Source organism: Orcinus orca, chromosome 1 (genome assembly GCF_937001465.1).
Source record: "Orcinus orca chromosome 1, mOrcOrc1.1, whole genome shotgun sequence".
NCBI lineage: Eukaryota > Metazoa > Chordata > Mammalia > Artiodactyla > Delphinidae > Orcinus > Orcinus orca.
Window position 1 is genome coordinate 166689134 of NC_064559.1, and position 21134 is coordinate 166710267.

The 21134-nt window shown below is 41.0% G+C and overlaps 1 protein-coding gene and 1 long non-coding RNA gene across 7 annotated transcripts in view; one reads left to right on the forward strand and one right to left on the reverse strand.

Moving 5' to 3' along the window:
- Positions 1-21134, forward strand: part of USP24 (ubiquitin specific peptidase 24) — a 151040-nt gene that overhangs the window by 125034 nt on the left and 4872 nt on the right. For 5 of the 6 annotated variants that reach the window (XM_033435418.2, XM_033435421.2, XM_033435420.2 and 2 more), the window contains 10 exons: positions 4344-4440; positions 6780-6896; positions 7287-7379; positions 8913-9015; positions 10176-10297; positions 11171-11284; positions 12939-13004; positions 15023-15089; positions 16518-16596; positions 20802-20877. In XM_033435418.2, coding sequence (XP_033291309.1) covers positions 4344-4440; positions 6780-6896; positions 7287-7379; positions 8913-9015; positions 10176-10297; positions 11171-11284; positions 12939-13004; positions 15023-15089; positions 16518-16596; positions 20802-20877 — 934 coding nt within the window. Of the gene's footprint in view, positions 1-4343; positions 4441-6779; positions 6897-7286; positions 7380-8912; positions 9016-10175; positions 10298-11170; positions 11285-12938; positions 13005-14957; positions 15090-16517; positions 16597-20801; positions 20878-21134 lie in introns of those variants that run through there. The other variant, XR_007477855.1, reaches the window with a different exon arrangement.
- LOC125964744 (uncharacterized) lies at positions 1163-1398 on the reverse strand. The gene is made up of 2 exons (XR_007478001.1): positions 1297-1398; positions 1163-1244 (listed from the first exon to the last, which is right to left on the reverse strand). It is a non-coding gene; the product is annotated as an uncharacterized LOC125964744 (long non-coding RNA).

A 21134-nucleotide genomic window follows, 5' to 3' on the forward strand; every position in this document is an offset into this window, starting at 1 on the left:
TCCAGTGTACCTCATACAGCAACAAAAGGGTTCTTTTGAAACAAATTAGATTATGTTACTTCTCTGCTTAAAAATTCTTCAGTGGATTCTCACTGCACTTATAATAAAATCCAAAATCTTTGCCATAATGTAATACAAAAGGCCTCACTTGAGTATGGGCTTTGCCTGTGTGTTTCACTTTCCACCTGGCTTATCATTCACCTGATTGTTGATTCCTTGAACACACGAAGCTTTTTGTCCTGCCTAAAGACCTTTTTGCTAGTTATTCCCTCCATTTGAAAGTCTCCCCTCTACTCTTTGCATAGAAAGCGCCTTCTCATCCATCAGATGGCAAGGGCCACCCAATTTAAACTAGGTCTGCCCTATTGTTTGCTCTGTCTCCTCCACTAAACTTCAGCTTCCTGACGGGCAGAAGGTACTCCGTTTGGTTCCCTGCATTAAGTGCTCACGTATTTGTGCATGAATACATGCATACAGTTCATAAAGAGAGAACAGATAAACATTTCTTTGAAGTGTTTTTGCCTGTCCCTTTAGAGTTTGCATTAAAAATAACCTTTCACCCATTTTTCCAGCTTAATTCCAAAATATCTTCCCATTAGGACTCCTGAGTATTGTGTTAAGCAGTAGAACGTCATAGAATCATCATCCATTTGAAAGGAACATGGCAAAATATTTAGTTTACCATCAAGCAGGCTCGCTCTTAAATATCTCCAGAGAAACTCAGTAACTTCCTTTGTTTTTTTTTTGTTTTTTTTTTGTTTTTGCGGTACATGGGCCTCTCCCGTTGCGGAGCACAGGCTCCAGACGCGCAGGCTCAGCGGCCATGGCTCACAGGCCCAGCTGCTCCACGGCATGTGGGATCTTCCCGGACGGGGGCACGAACCCGTGTCCCGTGCAAGCGGACTCTCAACCACTGCGCCACCAGGGAAGCCCTGTTTTTGTTTTTTTTTAACATCTTTATTGGAGTATAATTGCTTTACAATGGCATGTTAGTTTCTGCTCTACAACAAAGTGAATCAGCTATACATATGTTCCCATATCTCTTCCCTCTTGCATCTCCCTCCTTCCCACCCTCCCTATCCCACCCTTCTAGGTGGTCACAAACCACCTAGCTGATCTCCCTGTGCTATGCGGCTACTTCCCACTAGCTATCTATTTTACGTTTGGTAGTGTATATATGTCCATGCCACTCTCTCACTTTGTCACAGCTTACCCTTCCCCCTCCCCATATCCTCAAGTCCATGCTCTAGTAGGTCTGTGTCTTTATTCCTGTCTTACCCCTACGTTCTTCATGACCTTTTTTTTTTTCTTAGATTCCATATATATGTGTTAGCATACAGTATTTGTTTTTCTCTTTCTGACTTACTTCACTCTGCGTGACAGACTCTAGGTTCATCCACCTCACTACAAATAACTCAATTTCGTATTTGTGGCTGAGTAATATTCCATTGTACATATGTGCCACATCTTCTCTGTCCATTGGACACTTAGGTTGCTTCCATGTCCTGGCTATTGTACATAGAGCTTCAATGAAAATATTTGCAAATAAAGTAACTGACAAAGGATTAATCTCCAAAATTTACAAGCAGCTCATGCAGCTCAATAACAAAACAACAAACAACGCAATCCAAAAATGGGCAGAAGACCTAAATAGACATTTCTCCAAAGAAGATATCCAGATTGCCAACAAACACATGAAAGAATGCTCAACATCATTAATCATTAGAGAAATGCAAATCAAAACTACAATGACATATCATCTCACACCGGTCAGAATGGCCATCATCAAAAAATCTAGAAACAATAAATGCTGGAGAGGGTGTGGAGAAAAGGGAACACTCTTGCACTGCTGGTGGGAATGTGAATTGGTACAGCCACTATGGAGAACAGTATGGAGGTTCCTTAAAAAACTACAAATAGAACTACCATATGACCCAGCAATCCCACTACTGGGCATATACCCTGAGAAAACCATAATTCAAAGAGTCATGTACCCCAATGTTCACGGCAGCTCTGTTTACAGTAACTTCCTTTGGTAGTATGAGTTGGTTTCTTTGAATTCCTAATGGTAAAGAATCTAGTGAATTACCTAACCTAAATGTTCCTGGTAAAGTTTATTATATTTTGTGTCTTTCTTTATAAAGCCCAATTACTCATCATTATCGAATTAATATTCTCCTTTCTCTAATTACTTATTTCTTTAGAACTTTTAAGATAGCTTAAGTAGTTGTTGTTACAACTAAAAAATAAACATACACTGTACTAATACCTCAGTAACTGTGCATGTGAAGAGGCTGTTGTCTCTCAGATTAGCCCCTCTGTAGTCCTTTCAGGGGACAATTTTTAAATGTAATTATAAGTGTAAAAAATTAAATTAGCAAATAATGCTTGCAAATTGATCTAAAGCAATTAAAACTACTAACATGAAGGGTACTTTACATCTTAAAAATTTTTTTTATATTGTGGAAATTTTTAAACATACTCTAAAGTCGACAGAATAACGAACCCTCTTCTGTACCCATCCCCAGCTTGAGTTGTCAGCATTTGGCCAGTCTTGTTTGCTTATCCCAATTCCCACACACGCTCACATGCATACTTTTCTTTTATCCTCTGAAATATTTTAAAGTAAATTTCAGACATCATATAATTTCACTATAAATTTTTCAGCATGTATCTCTAACAGGTTAAGTTTAAAAAAAAAAAGTAAGTGCTTTACCATCATCACTCTAAACAAAAATGATAGTAATTCCTTCCTATCATCCTGTACCCAGTCCATGTTCAGATTTCCCCAGATGTCTCAAAAGTGTTATTTTACCATTGAATTTGTACAAATCAGGCTCCAAATGAGCTCCATTTGGTCTCCATTTGGTTTGTATGTTTCTTAAGGTTCTTTTAATCTGTAATTGTTCTGTTTCCCCACCACCTTTTCTGTCACGCCATTTAACTGGCGTGAGACAGGTCATTAGTCCTGCAGAAGTGCCCATATTCTGGGTTTGCATTCTCACGATGCTTCCTAATGTCTGTGATAGGAAATGTGGAGCACCCCCTGTAGATATTCTTTCCAGAAGAATTGTACCTAAATCTGATCAGACATCTAGAGCTAAATATTGCAAGAGTACTTGTTATCTTTTAAACTTGCCTGGAGTTGCCCTTAGAATCTTAGTGGATGTTGAACAGAGCCTGTGTCAGGTTCACATTAGGTAGCTAATGCTGAGCATTGACAGTTACGTGCAATGAGCAGAAGTGAAGTGGCTTCAGAAAACTCCACTGTCATCTTCCTGTGGGGAGAAGGAGAGCAGGGCTGTCAGCAAATGCTGCCCTCAGACAGGGACCAGAGCAGCTTTCACTGCTGTGACCTGAAAGAATGCCTCAGGACAGCTTTGCCTTGGGTCATCAAAATTCTGTTATATTAAATCTTGCTTATGGAACAATGAGACTTTTCTGTTAAGAGATATTAGAAACGATAGGTAAGTTTTCACTGTGCTGATTATAACATGGGTTGTCATGTCAGGGTGTGTGTGTGAAACAGAGAAAGAAAAGCTGACTGTGGGGAAGCATGCAGTTACCTAGTTGCTCTCAGGTAGTTACCACCACTGCCCGGCGCCAGGGAGCAGGTGTTTCTGCCTGACGGTGCCCTCCGCCACATCTGAGGCTGCTGCCTCTACCGCCCTGGTGGTGTGGAGGATTGGATTGGGTCGTGCCTTTGCAGCGGGCAGTGTAGTATCCCAGTGTAACACTGGGTGTGCCAAATATGATGGACGTGGCTGATAAACCTTAAAACTGCTGTCATCGTCATCATCATCATCATCATAGAAGAAGAAGGAAGGAAGGAAGCAGGACCTTTTCAGCCTCACATGCTTCTGGGAGGACTGAGTAATAAGTAAACGTTGGGAGGGAAGAGGAGAGGAAAGTGAAAGGATGGAAACACCAGGTGCACAGGGGGATTGGGAGGTGCTGTGTTGACTCAGAACTTTGAACTTGTGTCTTATTCTGAGACATTGAAGGGGTGCCAGGGAGAACTACTCCTGAGTGAACAGAACTTATAAAATTTTAGGTTCTTTGCTTGTATATCTCTTCAAGTCTGAATTTACATTTATACAGATACTCATCTTAGGGGAAGAAAGGAAGAAGAAACAGGAAAAAACCCACTTTCTGTGTTCAAGGGTCTTGTTTTCCTTTTTCTCCTCCTTCCTCCCTCACAAGGGCCTGTGTGTGCTGACGCTCTCAGGAGACTTGAACTGACATCTTGGAGTAATTTTGTCCTGGACAGAAGGTGGGGCCATGTTGGGAAGGTTGGGTTATAGAAATCTGTCTTGCTTTTTCACACCACGTCTCTCTCTCAGGACTTTCTTGTTGGAGTGCAATGCGAGAGAAGTACGTGTCGCTGTGGCCACCATCCTGGAGAAAACCCTAGACAGTGCCTTGCTTTATCAGGATAAGGTCAGTCTTGTTTTCTAAGTGTTATTTACACATTCTGTTTTTACCAAATGTTTTAAAGTGCACATAATAAGAAAGAAAGCCTAGGATTAGAGTCTGGTAATTATCCACATAAAATACACGTTCTGTGCACTGACTTCCTGATAAATGCCAGGCTAGAAGGCATTCTGTCCTCCTCTCCTCAGATCCCAGATGTCAGGGTAGGCTAGGAATTCAGATCTGCTTTGGTCTGTGTCAGGATTTTCTGTCTAGAGCACTTCCTTCTCAGAGTCTTCTCTTGAGAGTTTGTGTTCGATCTCTCTGCATTAAGACCAACCTGAGTCTAGAGTCTCTAGTCTAGACCGACAGTCATTTTGAGCCACCCCTGGCTTTGTCTCTTCCCTCCTAAGTTATTTTCATGATCCGAACCTTCATTTGGCAGCCGGACCAAATAGTGCCGTCCATCCAGGGGCATTGGCCACAATAGTTCCTTCTTTGATCTCCGTTATTCCCTAATCCTTGTTCCTTTTCCTCTGAATTTCTTCTTCTTCTTAACCATGTTTTCTGTAACATATTTTCTTCTGGTTCACAATGCCACACATGCTAAAACAAACCATGGTATTTATTACCATCCTCAGTCCCCCCAAATTTTAAGTCTTAGGGACATAAATGACATGAGTCTGATTATTCAGTCTGTTATGAAGTCCTAGCAAATACAGCAGTTACTTCCCAAGTTTGCTGTTTCAAACAGCTGACACTACATGGAAAACTTTGAAAAATGTTGTTTTGAGAACGAATTGGCTCCTTATAAACTCCTTATAAGTTGGCTGGAGGCAGTGTCTCAACGAACTGAAGGCAAATTCTAGGAATTGCTGCTTCAGATTCAGATGTTGGCTTTACTGTTCAATCCTTTAAAGAGGCCCTTGATCCACACCCAGTGCCTGGCACCCAGGCACTTAGTTCCTTCAGCAGTCCTGAGCCGGGGTGCCCCGTTAGACCAGACATGCTCAGGAGCTCCGCTCAATCCAGGATGGAGAAGGAGGTCAAATACACTCTTCAGGGAGGACCTAGAGGAAGACTGTCTCTCTCAGTTCCAGGGATCCTAAGGAAGTGGAGGTTTACTCTAAGGCATTGGCTTTCGATCAGCTTAAACAGCAGAACCATTTTTGGCAAAACCTTACCTGGTTGCAGAATATTTAAAAATAGGTCATTGGGAGCAGCCTAGGACAGTTTGGATACCGTTGCCCTGAAGTACCCCTGTGGAAGTTTTCTGATATTTAACATAAGGACCTTCTTACTCTCCTCCTTCCTCCCATGTACAAACCCGGACAAAGGATAAAGGCAGAGTTAGTGTAGTCTCCCTACAGATGGGGTCAGGCCATAGAGCATCATCCCACCAACCTCTAAAGGCAGGGCTGCAGTGGGGAGAAAGGGAAGGGAGTGGTGGAGGACATAAACCATTTGCCTCAGTAAATTCTACTTGATATCCAGCTGATGTATTTTATGTCTAATTTTACCCCATAATGGAAATGGTACCTCTTGCTACCCACTTTATATTGTAAAGTACTTTGAAATGAAGTGCTACATAAATGGTAGATTTTACTGTATATAACGAGTGTGACAGGATGGATGGGAATATTTCGCAAGTCTGTGAGAACCATCTCTAGAGGAAATGAACTGATAAAGAGTAGTAAGGCTGGTCTTAATTCTCAGATCACACATGAATTTCTAGGAACTTGTCCAAAAACAGTTGGGGTGGGAGGGAAAGAAGAAGCAATGTGATGACCAAAATGGTTTCTAAACAAATAAAATGTTTTTCAAAGCTTTCCATGAGGCGTCAGCGGGCTTTCAAGTAAGTTCACAGTTGAGTCGATATTACCGTTGTCATTCTGTCAGGCTGTTGCTCTCCATTTGCTCCATTGGCTTGATTTCTAGCCCCTATGCCTGTGTCTGTGTTTTTTATTCTTTGCATCTGTGATTATGTGAAGAAGTAGCATAGTGGAGGGAGGGATTCAGAAATATGTTACCTCTAAACCCCCAGCCTTTTAAGAGACAGAAAGAAATGGGCTCTGCAGAAAATGTGACGATTAGGCAGTAGAACCGTGCCCTTGAGTTTGAAAGCTAGGAAACAAAACTAGGCTTTTCTTTTAATTATTTCTACAGTTCCACCAGCCTTCCCTGGAAGATCAAATTGATAATTCTGTTTTTGCTCTCCAAAGCATAAATCCATCTGAATCTGAGACTGGATTGTATCAGTCAGACTTTCCTTTTGTTCTTATGGTGATTTACTTCAGATTAATCCTGTTACAAGTGTCTGTCTTATACTCTTTTTCTTTATGTAATTTCATCTTTCCTCTAATCAGTTAAAGAGCCTTCATCAGTTACTGGAGGTACTACTTGCTCTGTTGGATAAAGATGTTCCTGAAAATTGTAAAAACTGTGCTCAGTACTTTTTCCTGTTCAACACTTTTGTACAAAAGGTAAATGATTTTTTTCCTAATATAGCAGATTGATAGTCTAAAGGAATTTTATATGTGCAAAAAATTCAGACTGGTCAATATAGGATTTATATGATATGGTTTTATGAGTGTTTCTTCTTAAAAATCTTAATTCGTGCAATTATATTACTTGCAAGAATTCCAGTGTACGTAGGGATCGTTACTTACTGTTGGAGTAGAAGTCTGCGTTGAAACTAGGGGCCATTGTGCAGCACTGCGGGGCTGTTAGATTTTTAACAAGTACCTTCTCTATGTAAATTATACCATTTAAAAACTTACTGACCACTGAAAACTTCTCATTTAACTGTATTTTTGGAATAGATCTCTGTCTGGATAGGAATATAATTTGTCATTCTCAATATCTCGTGACAGCAAGGAATTAGGGCCGGAGATCTTCTTCTGAAGCATTCAGCTCTGCGACACATGATCAGCTTTCTCCTGGGGGCCAACCGGCAGAACAGTCAGGTAATGCCTACTTTTATATATCCCAGCGAAGTGGCCACAGTTTTGGAAGCCACAGTGTTTCTCTTTGTAGGGAATAAATATTAATTTCATCAGAGTCCAGGTATAAGTACTGCATAGCCTTTAAAATTCTTTGGAGTTCAGTTATTTTTACAGCCTCCTCATAGAATTTATTCTAAATGCTGTGACCAATGGGAATGACTAACTAGGATATCACTCAAAATGCAAAGTGCTGAGTGACCTAGGAGGAAAGATGGGTTCTGCCTGGGGGATTCGAAAGCATTCAAGAAATAGTGGCATTGGGTCCTCCACTGGCTCTCTGGGGCTGTGAGCAGGCTGTGTTGGCGGACGTGCTTACACGGGATGCTGGTCACAGGCCAGGATTCAGATGCGAAGTTGAACCATTACACGCTGAACGATGTTGCCGCAGATGTAATACTCATATTCAGAAAATGAAAGGGAAGTGGTTTTGTGATAGTAGGGTCAGATATATCAAAAAATGAGTCTCCTGTTTGGAGTTCCTATATTGGTGTGTTTCTCCAATCATTGTATTTCTTCTGTTTGATAGATTTAAAATACACAAAATGTGAACATGCTGTAATGATAAATACTGTTTATGGAACTGGTTACTTTTCATGCTGTACCTCTGAAACTCACAATTCAGTAAAACAGGCAGTTTCTTCCCCATTCTCAGGCAAGAATTACAGCTCAGAAGAGTTGTGACTTGTGACAACCTTGACAAGGTCACAGGGCTAAAGCTCTGGTTTCCCCTGTGTGGGATGCATTGCCTAGGGAAGCTTTCCTTTCTTTATTCAGGGAGACAGACTTGCTACTTGGGCCTCCTCTCAGCTTCCTCTCACACCACCTTGCCGCTGTGACTCTAGTGTTAAAGAAACAAATACTGACATGCTCTGTGTGTTGATGTTATGTTGAGATTCACAGTATCTGTTTTTCACTTCGAGCTTTTCCTTATCAGGGACTCCACTGACACTGGCGATTGATTTAAATTCATTGTAATTTAAATAAGATTTAATTAATGGTGTTATGTTGTACGATTAATATTGTTTTGCATTTATGGAGCACACGAGTTTGAAAACATTCTACCTTTCATGTTTCATTTGGTCCTCACAACCACGAAGTGGGCGGAACAGGTAGGTTATCTCTGTCTTTACACAAAGAAGGCAGGTAGAGAACTCGCCCACATCCGTGTGGTGCAGCAAGTGGCAGAGGAGAGCCAGGCCTGCAGACCTCCGGCCTCACAGGCTTTCCCCACTATACTGGGTGTAGGAAAATTACCTGGCACAGGGTGAGCTCTCAGTACCTGAACTGAATACATAAATGGATTTGTTTTAGAATACGAGTTAATATACATCTACGTCAAGCCACTCTTAAGCTGGCTTAAAACCCATGACTTTTTTGGACTTTGACCTGTCCTACTGTCACACATTGAGAAAGAATGTGGCTCAAAGTATCAGGAACCCGCACACACCCTTCTAACCGGAGCACTAACATCCACTTTATTTTCTCTGACAACAGATACGTCGATGGAGTTCGGCACAAGCACGAGAATTTGGGAACCTTCACAATACAGTGGCATTGCTTATCTTGCACTCAGATGTCTCTTCCCAAAGAAACGTTGGTAAGCTTTAACCTGTCTTTAATACATCAGGAAAACAGAGAGATGGTGAGTTTGTCAGTAACACGTGTAACATGTGGAGAGTAACAACGTTGGCAGTTAAATGGGTGTTACTTGTTTCTCATTTGGCTATTTGAGGAACACTTAAAGTTTTTTGTTTCAGTCCATGTTAAACTTCACCTTATTTTACTAGTTTGTCACGAGAGCAAGCCAGTCATTTCTTTGGGGTGGGATATAGAAGTATTTACCAACACACTAGGGTTAAAGGTACGTTTCTGCACTGCTTCTAGGCCTTGTCGTGACAGCAACGGTAACAGTGATAATACAGGAAAGCAGCTGAGAAGTAGTCAGTGTTTCCTGTGTGCTGTGCCTTTCCGTGGGGCTCGCAGTTTGTTGTGTTGAATCCTCTCAGCAAACCGGTGAGGGCAGTTCCCCTCCTGTGTGTGCAGAAGCTGAGATAGGGAGAGGTCTAGTAGCCCCTGAAAGTCTCACGGCTAGTCAGGGGCGTGGCGGCCAGTGTGGAATGCAAGCCTCTGACCCCCGAGCCTGTGGTAGGGTTTTCATGTCATCTGACCAGGAAACTAGATAAAAAGCACAGGGCATCCCTCTGATCTGGAAATGCCGTTGGCTGTCTGAAGGGACGTGGGAGAGCATTCAGACGGTCGTGAGCTAAAGTATGCTTCCTAAACTCTGACTCGCCCATCTACAGAGGCAAAGGTACTGCGTTCATGAGTTAGAAAGGTTTGCAAAAGAAAATGAGAGTGAGAGTCCTTGCTTTTCTAGCATGTGGGGTAACCCCTTCCACGTGGGTTGATTCTGCACAGCACAGGTGGTGTTGGCCATTGAGCAACAGAAGTGCCTTGTCCAGGGTCTCTTCAGTGGCACTTTGGGCTTTTTTTTTTTTTCATGCACTTTGTATATTTTAACTTCTTTGGAAGATTGTCTTGGGTGGAATCACCAGGAGTCTAGAGGTCTTACACCTACATCCTGGGCATACATTGAAAGAGAGGGGTAAGTGTTTTCTCCCATCTCATGTCTGTGAGGGAACAGTTGTAGGTGCTCAGCGGTTGCATGTATGAATCTTGAGGGGATCGCTTTGCCTTGTAGAGTCGATTCCATGTGATAATATCCCGTAAAGTGGGTTTTTCTTTGGTCCCCTAAAGCTCCGGGTGCATTTAAACAACGGCCGCCTATTAGCATTGCCCCCTCGAGTCCCCTGCTGCCCCTCCACGAGGAAGTCGAAGCCCTGTTGTTCTTGTCCGAAGGGAAACCTTACCTGTTAGAGGTATGTACTTAATTCTGCTAAAGCCACTTTCTTTTTGTTTTAGCTGTTTTCTTCTTTTTGAGGAAAAATGCCTTTTGTTATAAGTTGTATTTTGTATGTTGCTCTGATGAAGGGGAGTATTGTTAAGAGAAGTGAGTATTTCAAATAATTTTATTTCCTGTATGTGTGTCAGGAAGAAATAAGGACTAAATATTCTTAGTCCTGTCTGCAGCTAAGAATTGGGCCTCAAGATCCAGCCCAGCTAATTACCCCTCCAGGTCCCAGCAGCTAGGTACATGGCACCTCCCCAGTCACAGCCATTCAGTTTATTATCAGAGAGTTTATTCCCAGTCTCTTGTATGTGTCCCTGGTCCTGGAACACTACAGCTCTGAAGCACATGGGTTTTTCAACCTCAGGAGTTTGGAAGTGGGCTGCTCACAACCCCCCATTGTGGCCCATCCACAATGAGTCCCTTTCCCTTCCACCCAGAACTACCCCCTCTTGAGAACGTAATCTTCCAGTCCTTCTTCCATTACTTGATTTACATATATATGACTGTGAACATAATCATACTGGTTTTTAGTTACATCAACAGTGCTGTGCTATATATCTCCTTTTTTTTTTTAAGCTTAATATTGTGTATTTTTTGGATCTATTGGTGGTTATTTTAATGGGGGAGGAGGAGACTTACCTTTAAAAATCTGATGAAGGTGACTCCCGAGAGAAAGGTGCACATTTGCACAAATTGTGTTAACTCTCAGACAGACTCAGACTATTTTGAGGCAATGTTGATGATCATAAATCTGAGCAGATTTCAGTGAAAGTCAGAAGCAGCGTATCAACAGTAACCTGTGACAGCAGAAAGGCTCACTCCTCTTCTGCCCTCTCGCTAGGTGATGTTTGCTCTGCGAGAGCTGACAGGCTCACTGCTGGCGCTCATTGAGATGGTGGTGTACTGCTGTTTCTGTAACGAGCATTTCTCCTTCACCATGCTGCATTTCATTAAGGTAGGACCTCAGGAAACCCGGTGATAGCCTGAGAGCCTGTGGGTGAGACACTAGGAAAGCATTCCTTTGGCTCCCAGGCACTATGTTTCTTTTAATAATCTTAATTGTTTTTCCTAATCATAAAAATAGTATATACTTACTGGTTTTTTTTTTAAATGAAGAATAAAAAAGAACTCAAAATCTGACCATTTATAATATTCTCATACATTTCCCTTTTATTTTCTATGCATGTATTTTAACATAATTGGGATTTTATTGTCTTTATGATTTTGTGTCCTTTTTTTCACTTGACATTTATAAGTATTTTCCATATCATTAAAAGTTATCTGAGTATATTTCATTCTCTCATGTACCATACTTTACTTAGCCATTCCCTTCCTAGTGATGCACATTTGCATTGGGTTCAATTCTTAACTATTAAGAATAATATTTTACAGTTAATGATAATGCTGTGGTGACCATTATTGTGTAAAATGGTTTTACAGGTTTAGATTATTTCCCCAGGCAGCATCTAAAATATCAAAAGTAGATTGATTTTTGTCACCTTCTGAAATAGTAATGTATGCAGTTCATTTATGAAATTCTGATCAGTGTGTAGTAATTATTTATGTTGCACTTATTGGATGCCAAGCACTGTTCCAAGAATATTACCTGTTTAACTCACTTAATTCTCAAATATGTAAGTCCTTTGAGGTAGATATGTTTTTATCACCATTCTGCAATTGAAGAAACTGAGGCACAGGGTCACACAACCAGTAAGTAGCAGAGTGGGAGTTTGAACATCAGCAGGGTGGTTCCAGGGCTGTGCTCTTAACCATATTGTTTACTACCTTGCTGGGGATTATGAGAAAAACCTTTAAGCCTACACCTAGCATTTTTATTTGTTTTTAATCTTTAATTTTTAATTACATGGATGACATATAACTGCATTCTCTTGGTGAAAAACTAAAACGTGCAAACAAGGCCAAAGTCCACCTTGACCACCACCAGCCAGGCTCATCCCCTCTCCACCCTGCCCCACGGATCAGTATTGTCACATTATGTATGTCTTTCCAGGCCTCATTCACTTACTTAGTACCGTACCTGGCACCTTGCAAGTGCGGTGTTGTAATGCAGTATCCTTTCCTACTACACATATGTATAAGGTTACTAAAATGCACAGGAGTGTGAGTTTTCTGAACCTTGCTTTCTTCACTTAGTGTGTCTTGGTAGATTTTTCCACTTCCTACGCTGAATTTTGTTATATATTTCACTCATAGCATGCTGATCTCAGAACGCTCTCATCTGCATTCTCATAGCTACTCCAGCATGTTCAACAAAATAGGATATGTATAAATGAAATACAAGTATACACTTAGGCTTGTTTAGTGACTGAAAATTATCTCCCTTCCTTTCTGCTTTTTTTCCTGTCTCCTTCCTAATTTCATAGTAAAAGATCAAGGAGGGTTACAGGTGGGAGGACCATAGAGGTTGTTTGTTTCAGTCCCCAGATTTAGCATTTGGGGAACTGAGATGCAGAGAAGGGAACGACTTGCCCAATATCAGCCAGGAGGTGGTGGAACCAGGGCTGGAATGCAGCACTGTTGGTTGCCACTCCAGTGTGCTTTCCACTGAAGACTCACTGGAATCTTTATGCTTTTAAAAAATATTTCAGAACCAACTAGAAACAGCTCCACCCCATGAGTTAAAGAATACGTTCCAGCTACTTCATGAGATGTTGGTAAGTCATAAATGTTCTAATTCACTTGCACTTAGGTATTTACTAGTCAGCATGTGTTCATGAATAAACACTGTGTGTCCTTGTGTTGCCTTTGCTTTCCTTTGGTCTGTACTCACTGCGTCCTCTTCATGTCAGCCATTTTTCATGCATTACTGACTTAGAAGTGAGCGATAATAAACTGCCTCATAGGCACTTGCAGTTTAGTGAGGGAGGCAGACAAGTACACAGGCGATCACAGTACAGAGAGCAAAGGCCTCACCATGGACAGGAAACTGTGATCAGCTCAGATGTGATCTTGTGTGACCCTGTGACCGGCAGAGGTGAATGGCTGGCTCTACAGTTCACTCGAATCTGAGACACCACTGACTGTCTGTGTACCACTGAAGATATCTTCATGAGCCAAAAAACTGAAACGTAATCCACCATAGGGTACATCCCAATTTCAGAAATATGAAAAGCAGGGGATAAAATTCAGTTGTAATCAGTGAAATATAGTCTTATTAGAAGCTGAACTTAGAGAGGTGGAGTGAGCTGCCCAAGGCCATTGTTCAGTAAGTGACAGAGCCAGGATCTGAGCCAAGCGACTGGCCCTGGATCCCATGCTCTCCACCAAACCCCTGGTTTGCTCAGTGAATTGTAGAGGTAGAGCTAGAAGGAGTGGGAACTCGTAGGGCTTGGGGAAGAAGCCCAAACCAGACCAGGAAAGGCTTCAGGTACCAGTGCGTGTAGACTTTTCCCTGTAGGTCAGTGGTGGCACTCTGGTGGCCAAGTTCCACCTACATGTCTATTTAAGTTGGCGCAAATTGTCTTGTTTTTTACTTTCTGGATCCCAGCCTGTCTTGAGGAATCAGGTAATCTGGCCACACTGGCTCCGTTTCCTCCACGCCCCATCACCTAGAACAGCAGCGGCACACCCCCTCGATGAGGCTTGTGGCCTCCCGTTCCCCAGTGTCCTCACCACTCCTCTTGTCTGCCGCGTGGCTCGTGTCTTATCATCTTAGGCTCTGTAGACATTTAAGCTAGCAACTTCTGCCGTCGGTGATGGGAGGGTTTGAAGCAGGAAAGCAATGTGACCTGATTTATTTCTTAGAAAGATTCCTCCGGCAGTTGTCTTGAAGGATGAACTAAAGAAGGAAGCAAGGTTGGAATTGGAAGACCACATAGGAGTCTGTGTCAGCAATCTGAGTGTGAAATAACAAGGCTTGTACTAAGGAGAGACAGGAGTAGAGGGAGCAAAGGCCAGAACAGTAGGTGTTTAGAAAGAGAATCAGTAGAATTTGGTGACTGACCGTGAGCCAGTGAGAGACTAGCCCAGGGGCTTTTTAAGGAGGGGCGGGGCGGGGGGGGGCTGGGTTCCCTTTAGGTCCCTTAGGCCTTGGCACAGGGTAGGCATTTAATAAACACTTTTGAATATGGCAGTACCTCGTGGGTGCCATTTCTAAGAAGTCTGTCTTTCTGGTCTTTACCGCCTTCTGGTCCTAGTGCTTTTGGAAGATTGTTGCTCCTTGGGGTGGGACTGCGTATTGTTCATCTGCTCAACAGCAGACCCGTTTAGTTTACTGCACCACGCACGGTTCAGTGCCCGGGCATTAGAAGTGCAGTGAGAGTAAGATGTAGATGCAGCCCTGTTTGGCGTGGCGTAAACCTCCACGTCAACTTGCACAGCATGTGTTACATCAAAACTTCGACACATTTTTTGTAAACCATAAACCTCTTATCCTTGGGATCATGAAATATGCGTCCATATAACCCACAGAGAACTCTAGATGTTATTGCTAAGAACACATATTAGAAAATAAGTGTATCTTCAAATATTACTTACGTAATAGCTTTTCATGTTTAGTTTAAAATTTAATATATTGTTGAGCAATACAGCAATGACTTGATATTTGTTTGTATTTGGTTTTGTTATGTTAGAAACTATATAATCTCTTGAATTATTTTGTTTTAAAGGCACCAGTGGCTGTAACACAAGTTCCTTCCTTCATTTACCAGCCTTTGTTTCCTGCTTCTCCCAGGTCATTGAGGATCCCATACAAGTGGAGCGAGTCAAATTTGTGTTTGAGACAGAAAATGGATTACTAGGCAAGTATGGCTGCCTTATGAAGAAGTGTCTGCAGTAAAGTGCAGAGAGCTCATCGTTCCAGCCAGTCTGTCCTCCCTGGGGTCTGCCCCCCACGCTCTGCCTGGCGTGGATCAGTGAGGAAGCCACGAGGAGTCTGGTCAGGGCTGTTAGGCTCCCTCATTCTAGTCAGGAGAATTAGAGCCAGAGGATCTTATCGCCCTGGACACTCTCCTACTTTTAGTAAGACACAGTTTGAGGTCCTTTTACTGAGTCAGGTAAGATTTGGGGGTGCTGTGACTTTCTTCAACAAGCTAAAGTTTGTCCACTTAAGCAAGAAATCATTCATCCCACTCCGTAGCCATTGAGGAGGAAAAAACTAAAACCTTAGACGCAGGATATTGTCAAGCTCATGAAATGTAATTTTTTTTTTTTTTTACCTGTGGTATGAATGCACCCAAATTTCTATTGTCTATTCATAAAAGTTTTTTGACAGAGTTTTCTTTTCCAGAAGGCTAAAGTGGCTTTAATGAGCTATTTCTTAGGAAAAGATTAGTTAAAAATAGTCTTATCCAACTCCCACCATCCACCTGTGTTTCCAGTTAACTTGAGTCATTTTAGATTTTGCTATGTATTAAGAGAAGTTTTAGGATCTCTTTTTATTGCAGAAAGGAAATTCATGCTAAAAAGGTTCTGTAGCTACAGCATTCTAGGCCACCCCCTTTGGAATGCTGTACTCTGCTCAGGGCAGTCCCCGGGCTCTCTGGAACTTACAGAGGATACACTGCTCAAGAGCAGGGACCAGGCATTACAGTCATCCCTGGGTACCCGCAGGGCATTGGTTCCAGGACCCACCTTGGATACCAGACCCCACAGACGCTCAAGTTCCAGAGTCCACCCTTCGTATCCACAGTTCTGCATCTGAGTATTCAACCAACCACAAATTGTGTAGTACTATATGTATTTCTTGAAAAAAATCATATATAAGTGGACCTGCACAGTTCAAACCCACGTTGTTTAAGGATCAGCTGTAATTTATCTCTAAATGCTAAAAGCAAAGAGCAGAAAATATTTGTTGAACTGAACAATTACCATACATATCCATTTATCACAGTTAAAGTATTCTAACCACTCTCTGTCAGGAGTGTGGTGGATGGAGAACTTTGAAGGTCTCTAGGTGAATTGTCAGCCATTATAAATTTTAGTTCCTTTCAGTTCTTGTAAGAGTCAAACTTTCACCACGCTGTGTGTTTCTTGAATACTACTTAGTGTTTCTACCCATTAGAATTTAGGGACTCCTGTTGAGTCAGCACCACCATGTTTTTGTTAAGTTTCTTATCTGCTTATCAAAATAGTTGGTTGTAAATTTTCAGAACAAGAGAGCTGTCATCACTTGGACCCACTTTCAGTTTAGTGCTTTATTGTTAAAATTTCCTCTTCTGTTCCTTCAGCTCTGATGCACCACAGTAATCACGTGGACAGCAGTCGCTGCTACCAGTGTGTCAAATTTCTTGTAACTCTTGCTCAGAAGTAAGTATTGACTCAAAATGCAATGAGGAAATGGTGTTTTAGTTACAAGTCAAATATGACCAGAGGAAAAAAATCTGCCTTGTTTTAGTACCTAGAAAATCTGACCCAGTCAGGGCATGCTTGCTTGGATGGTACAGACAACTATTCAAATGATCTCCAAGAGATGTGGAGGGGGAGTGTTAAAGGTAACAGATCTTATGTAATCCAAGGAAAAAAAGTGCTAAACCACCAGGTTTTATGCAGGAAGGGCAGGAGTCCAAGGCAGATGTAGGGGCCTCGACAACAAAAAGTTGATGAACCTTCACTCAGGAGACCTTTAGTTAGCTACCAACTGTGTCGGCTTCTAGGTCCCCACTTTCAAAATTGTCTCTCAAGAGACAAAGTCATATAACAGCTAATTAAACTTATGAACCCAGGCACTATGCTAAATACTTCGCCTGTATTCTCATTTAACCTTTTCAACAACTTTATGAGGTTAAGTACTGGTATTAGTCCCATGTCATAGGTGGTTTAAGTGACATGCCTGCCGTCAGAGCTAGGACTTGATCACAGGCTGACTGACTTCAAGGCAGAGGTTCTTTTTTCTTTTTATTTAATTGTGCTAAAATATACAGAACATAAAATTCACCATTTTAGCCATTTTTAGGTGTACAGTTCAGTGGCATTAAGTACACTCACATTGTTAGTGCAGCCATCACCACCATCAGGCTCCAGAACTTTTTTCATCTTCCAGAACTGAAACTCTGTACCCATTAAACAGTAACTCTCCATTCCTCCTCCCTCCAGCCCCTGGCAACCGACGTTCTACTTTTTATCTTCATGAATTTGACTGTCGTAGGTACCTCACATAAATGGAATCATAGAGTATTTGTCCTTTTATGACTGGCTTATTTCACTTACGATGTCTTCTAGGTGTATCCACATCGTAGCATGTATCAGAATTCCGTTTCTTTTTAAGGCTGAATAATACTCCATAGTATAGATATATGTATACTATATTTTGCTTATCTATTCATCTGTTAGTAGACCCTTGGAAAGCAAAGGTTCTCAATGTTAGAAGGAACCTGAGTGGTTTGCAACTTCAGCTCCCCGATTTAGTACGTTGGCCAACAAAAGATCAGAGTGACTGCATGCTCACCCAAGGTTATTTTTTTTTTAATTGAAGTATAGTTGATTTATAATATTGTGTTAGTTTCAGGTGTACAACAAAGTGATTCAGTTATATATTTTGTTTCAGATTATTTTCCATTATAGGTTATTATAAGATATTGAATATAGTTCCCTGTGCTGTACAGTTAATCCTTGTTGCTTATCATCTGTTGTATATATAGTAGTTTGTATGTTAATCCCATACTCCTAATTTATCCTCCCCACCCATGCCTTTCCCCTGGTAACCATAAGTTTGTTTTCTATGTCTGTGAGTCTGTTTCTGTTTTATATATAGATTCATTTGTATTATTTTTTAGATTCCACATATAAATGATATCATATAATATTTGTCTTTGTCTAACTTCACGAAGTATAATATTCTCTAGGTCCATGTATGTTGTTGCAAATGGCAATATTTCATTCTTTTTATGGCTGAGTAATATTCCATTGTGTGTGTGTGTGTGTGTGTGTGTGTGTGTGTGTGTGTGTGTGTATAGATATGCACATCTTCTTAAACCAGTCGTCAGTTGATGGGCACTTGGGTTGTTTCCATGTCTTGGCTGTTGTAAACAGTGCTGCAGTGAACATTGGGGTTCATGTATCTTTTCAAATTAGAGATTTTGTCTTTTCAGGATTTATGTACAGGAGTGTAACCCAAGGTTATTGAGCAGACTGCACTGCCATCACTGAGTCTTGCACCGAGCTCTTTTTATAGTTTAATTTATTTTGCTCCAGATTTTCGCTGATTCTTAGGCATGGGTATTGCCATCCTTGGACTTGTACCAGAATGAGAATGAGAAATCTGTTGGGATTAATCTGCTGCATTTGAGCATCCTCAACAGATTTAAATTGAGAGCCCCATTGAAATAATGCATGAACACGTGTTTTCCAGATGACATAACATTGTAGACACAGATGGAAATCATTCTGCCACAATTGTGCCTTCATTAATTAGGCTTCATATTGGCAACATGTCATCATAAGCCCTTGCCTAAAAGTGGCATTTCCAAGTAGTGTTGGGGCCACATAGCATGTCTGATGCCAGCAGACACAGTCCAGACATCAGTAGTGTCTTTATATGTGCTTCCGTACCCTGCACATATCACATTTTATATACATTAGTGGCAATATCCCCATCGGTAGTGTCTTCAAATAAGGACAGCTTTCTAGATGAGCAAATAAAAATGGAAAGCAGGGGTGCTCCAAAATCACATTTTAAAATAGTTTTTCCCATAATATCATTCTTATTTAAATCACAAAAGTTAAAGACTAGTTTGATTTTATCACGAGGTCATTTATTGGGCACCTTAAAACTACTAGAAGAGAACATAGGCAAAACATTCTCTGACATAAATTGTAGCAGTGTTTTCTTAGGTCAGTCTCCCAAGGCAATAGGAATAAAAGTAAAACTAAACAAATGGGACCTAATAAAATTTCTAAGCTTTTGCACAGCAAAAGAAACCATAAACAAAACAAAAAGACAACCTATGGACTGGGAAAAAATACTTGCAAATGATGCAACGGACAGTAGCTAAGTTTCCAAAATATACAAACAACTCATACAACTCAATAACAAAAAAAACAAACAACCCAATCAAAAACTGGGCAGAATATCTAAATAAGCATTTCTCCAAAGAAGACATACCAATGGCCAATAGGCATATGGAAAGATGCTCAACATCACTAATTATCAGAGAAATGCAAATCAAAACTACAGTGAGGTAATCACCTCACACTGGTCAGAATGGCCATCATTAAAAAGTCTACAAATAATAAATTCTGGAGAGGGTGTGGAGAAAAGGGAACCCTCCTGCACTGTTGGTGGGAATGTAAATTGGTACAGCCACTATGGAAAACAGTATGGAGGTTCCTCACAAAACTAAAAACAGGGCTTCCCTGGTGGCGCAGTCGTTGAGAGTCTGCCTGCCGATGCAGGGGACGCGGGTTCGTGCCCTGGTCCGGGAGGATCCCACATGCCGCGGAGCGGCTGGGCCCGTGGGCCATGGCCACTGAGCCTGCGCGTCCGGAGCCTGTGCTCTGCAATGGGAAAGGCCACAGCAGTGAGAGGCCCGCGTACTGCAGAGAAAAAAAAAAAAACTAAAAACAGAGTTACCATATGATCCAGCAATCTCACTCCTGGGCATACATCTGGAGAAAACCTCTCTCTAATTTGAAAAGATACATGCACCCCAATGTTCATTGCAACACTGTTTACAATAGCCAAGACATAGAAGCAACCTACATGTCCATCGACAGAGGAATGGATAAAGATGTGGTGTATATATATACCATGGAATACTACTCAACCATAAAAAGGATTGAAATAATGCCATTTGCAGCAACATGGATGGACTTAGAGATTATCATACTAAGTAAGTAAGTCAGACAGAGAAAGACAAATATCATATCACTTATATATGGAATCTAAAATATGATACAAATGAACTTATTTACAGAAAAAACAGACTCAGACATAGAAAACAAACTTATGGTTACCAAAGGAGAAAGGAGGTGGGGGAGGGATAAATTAGGAGTTTGGGATTAGCAGATACACACTACTATATACAAAATAGGTAAACAACAAGGTCCTACTGTATAGCACAGGGAACTATATACAACATCTTGTAATAACCTACAATGGAAAAGAATCTGAAAAGGTATATTTATAACTAAATCACTTTGCTGTACACCGGAAACTAACACAACATTGTAAATCAACTGTGCTTTAATTTAAATAAATAAATAGGTTATTTATTAAGTGTACAATTTGTTGTGGGTATTTTATTTTTCATTTTCCAACTTGGAATTTTAATAGAATGAGGTGGGTGAGTTAGAGGTAGATAAGAAACTTTTCACCACATATTTATCTTTTACTGCCTTTTGAAGTTTAAACATGTGAATGTATCCAAACCAAAAAAACGTACACATTTAATGTAAAGACAACTGAACTTTAATGAAAGTAGCACTTGTGTTTCCAAATCTTAAAGTACTATATGTTAAAGAAGTGTATTTGCAGAGAAAGCATTTGGCTAATAAAAATTTCCTCCAATCACCAGGTGTCCTGCTGCTAAAGAATACTTCAAGGAGAACTCCCATCACTGGAGTTGGGCTGTACAGTGGCTGCAGAAGAAGGTAATTGAGTTTTTAACTTTTCTGGCTATAACATAGGAATCAATAGCAGCATATCTTATCAGGAAAAATCTCTAATTTGGAGACTGTCCTCAAAATATTTTCAGAGTTCAGACTTTTTTTTAGTACAGTTGATACCTATCTTTATGCATTTAATTTGTATCTTAATACATGTGTTTTAATTTTATGGGTAAAAAGGTAAGGATGTTTATGTAAGAGATAATATTGATATTTTAGTGAGCTCTTGAGAATGGAAGTGG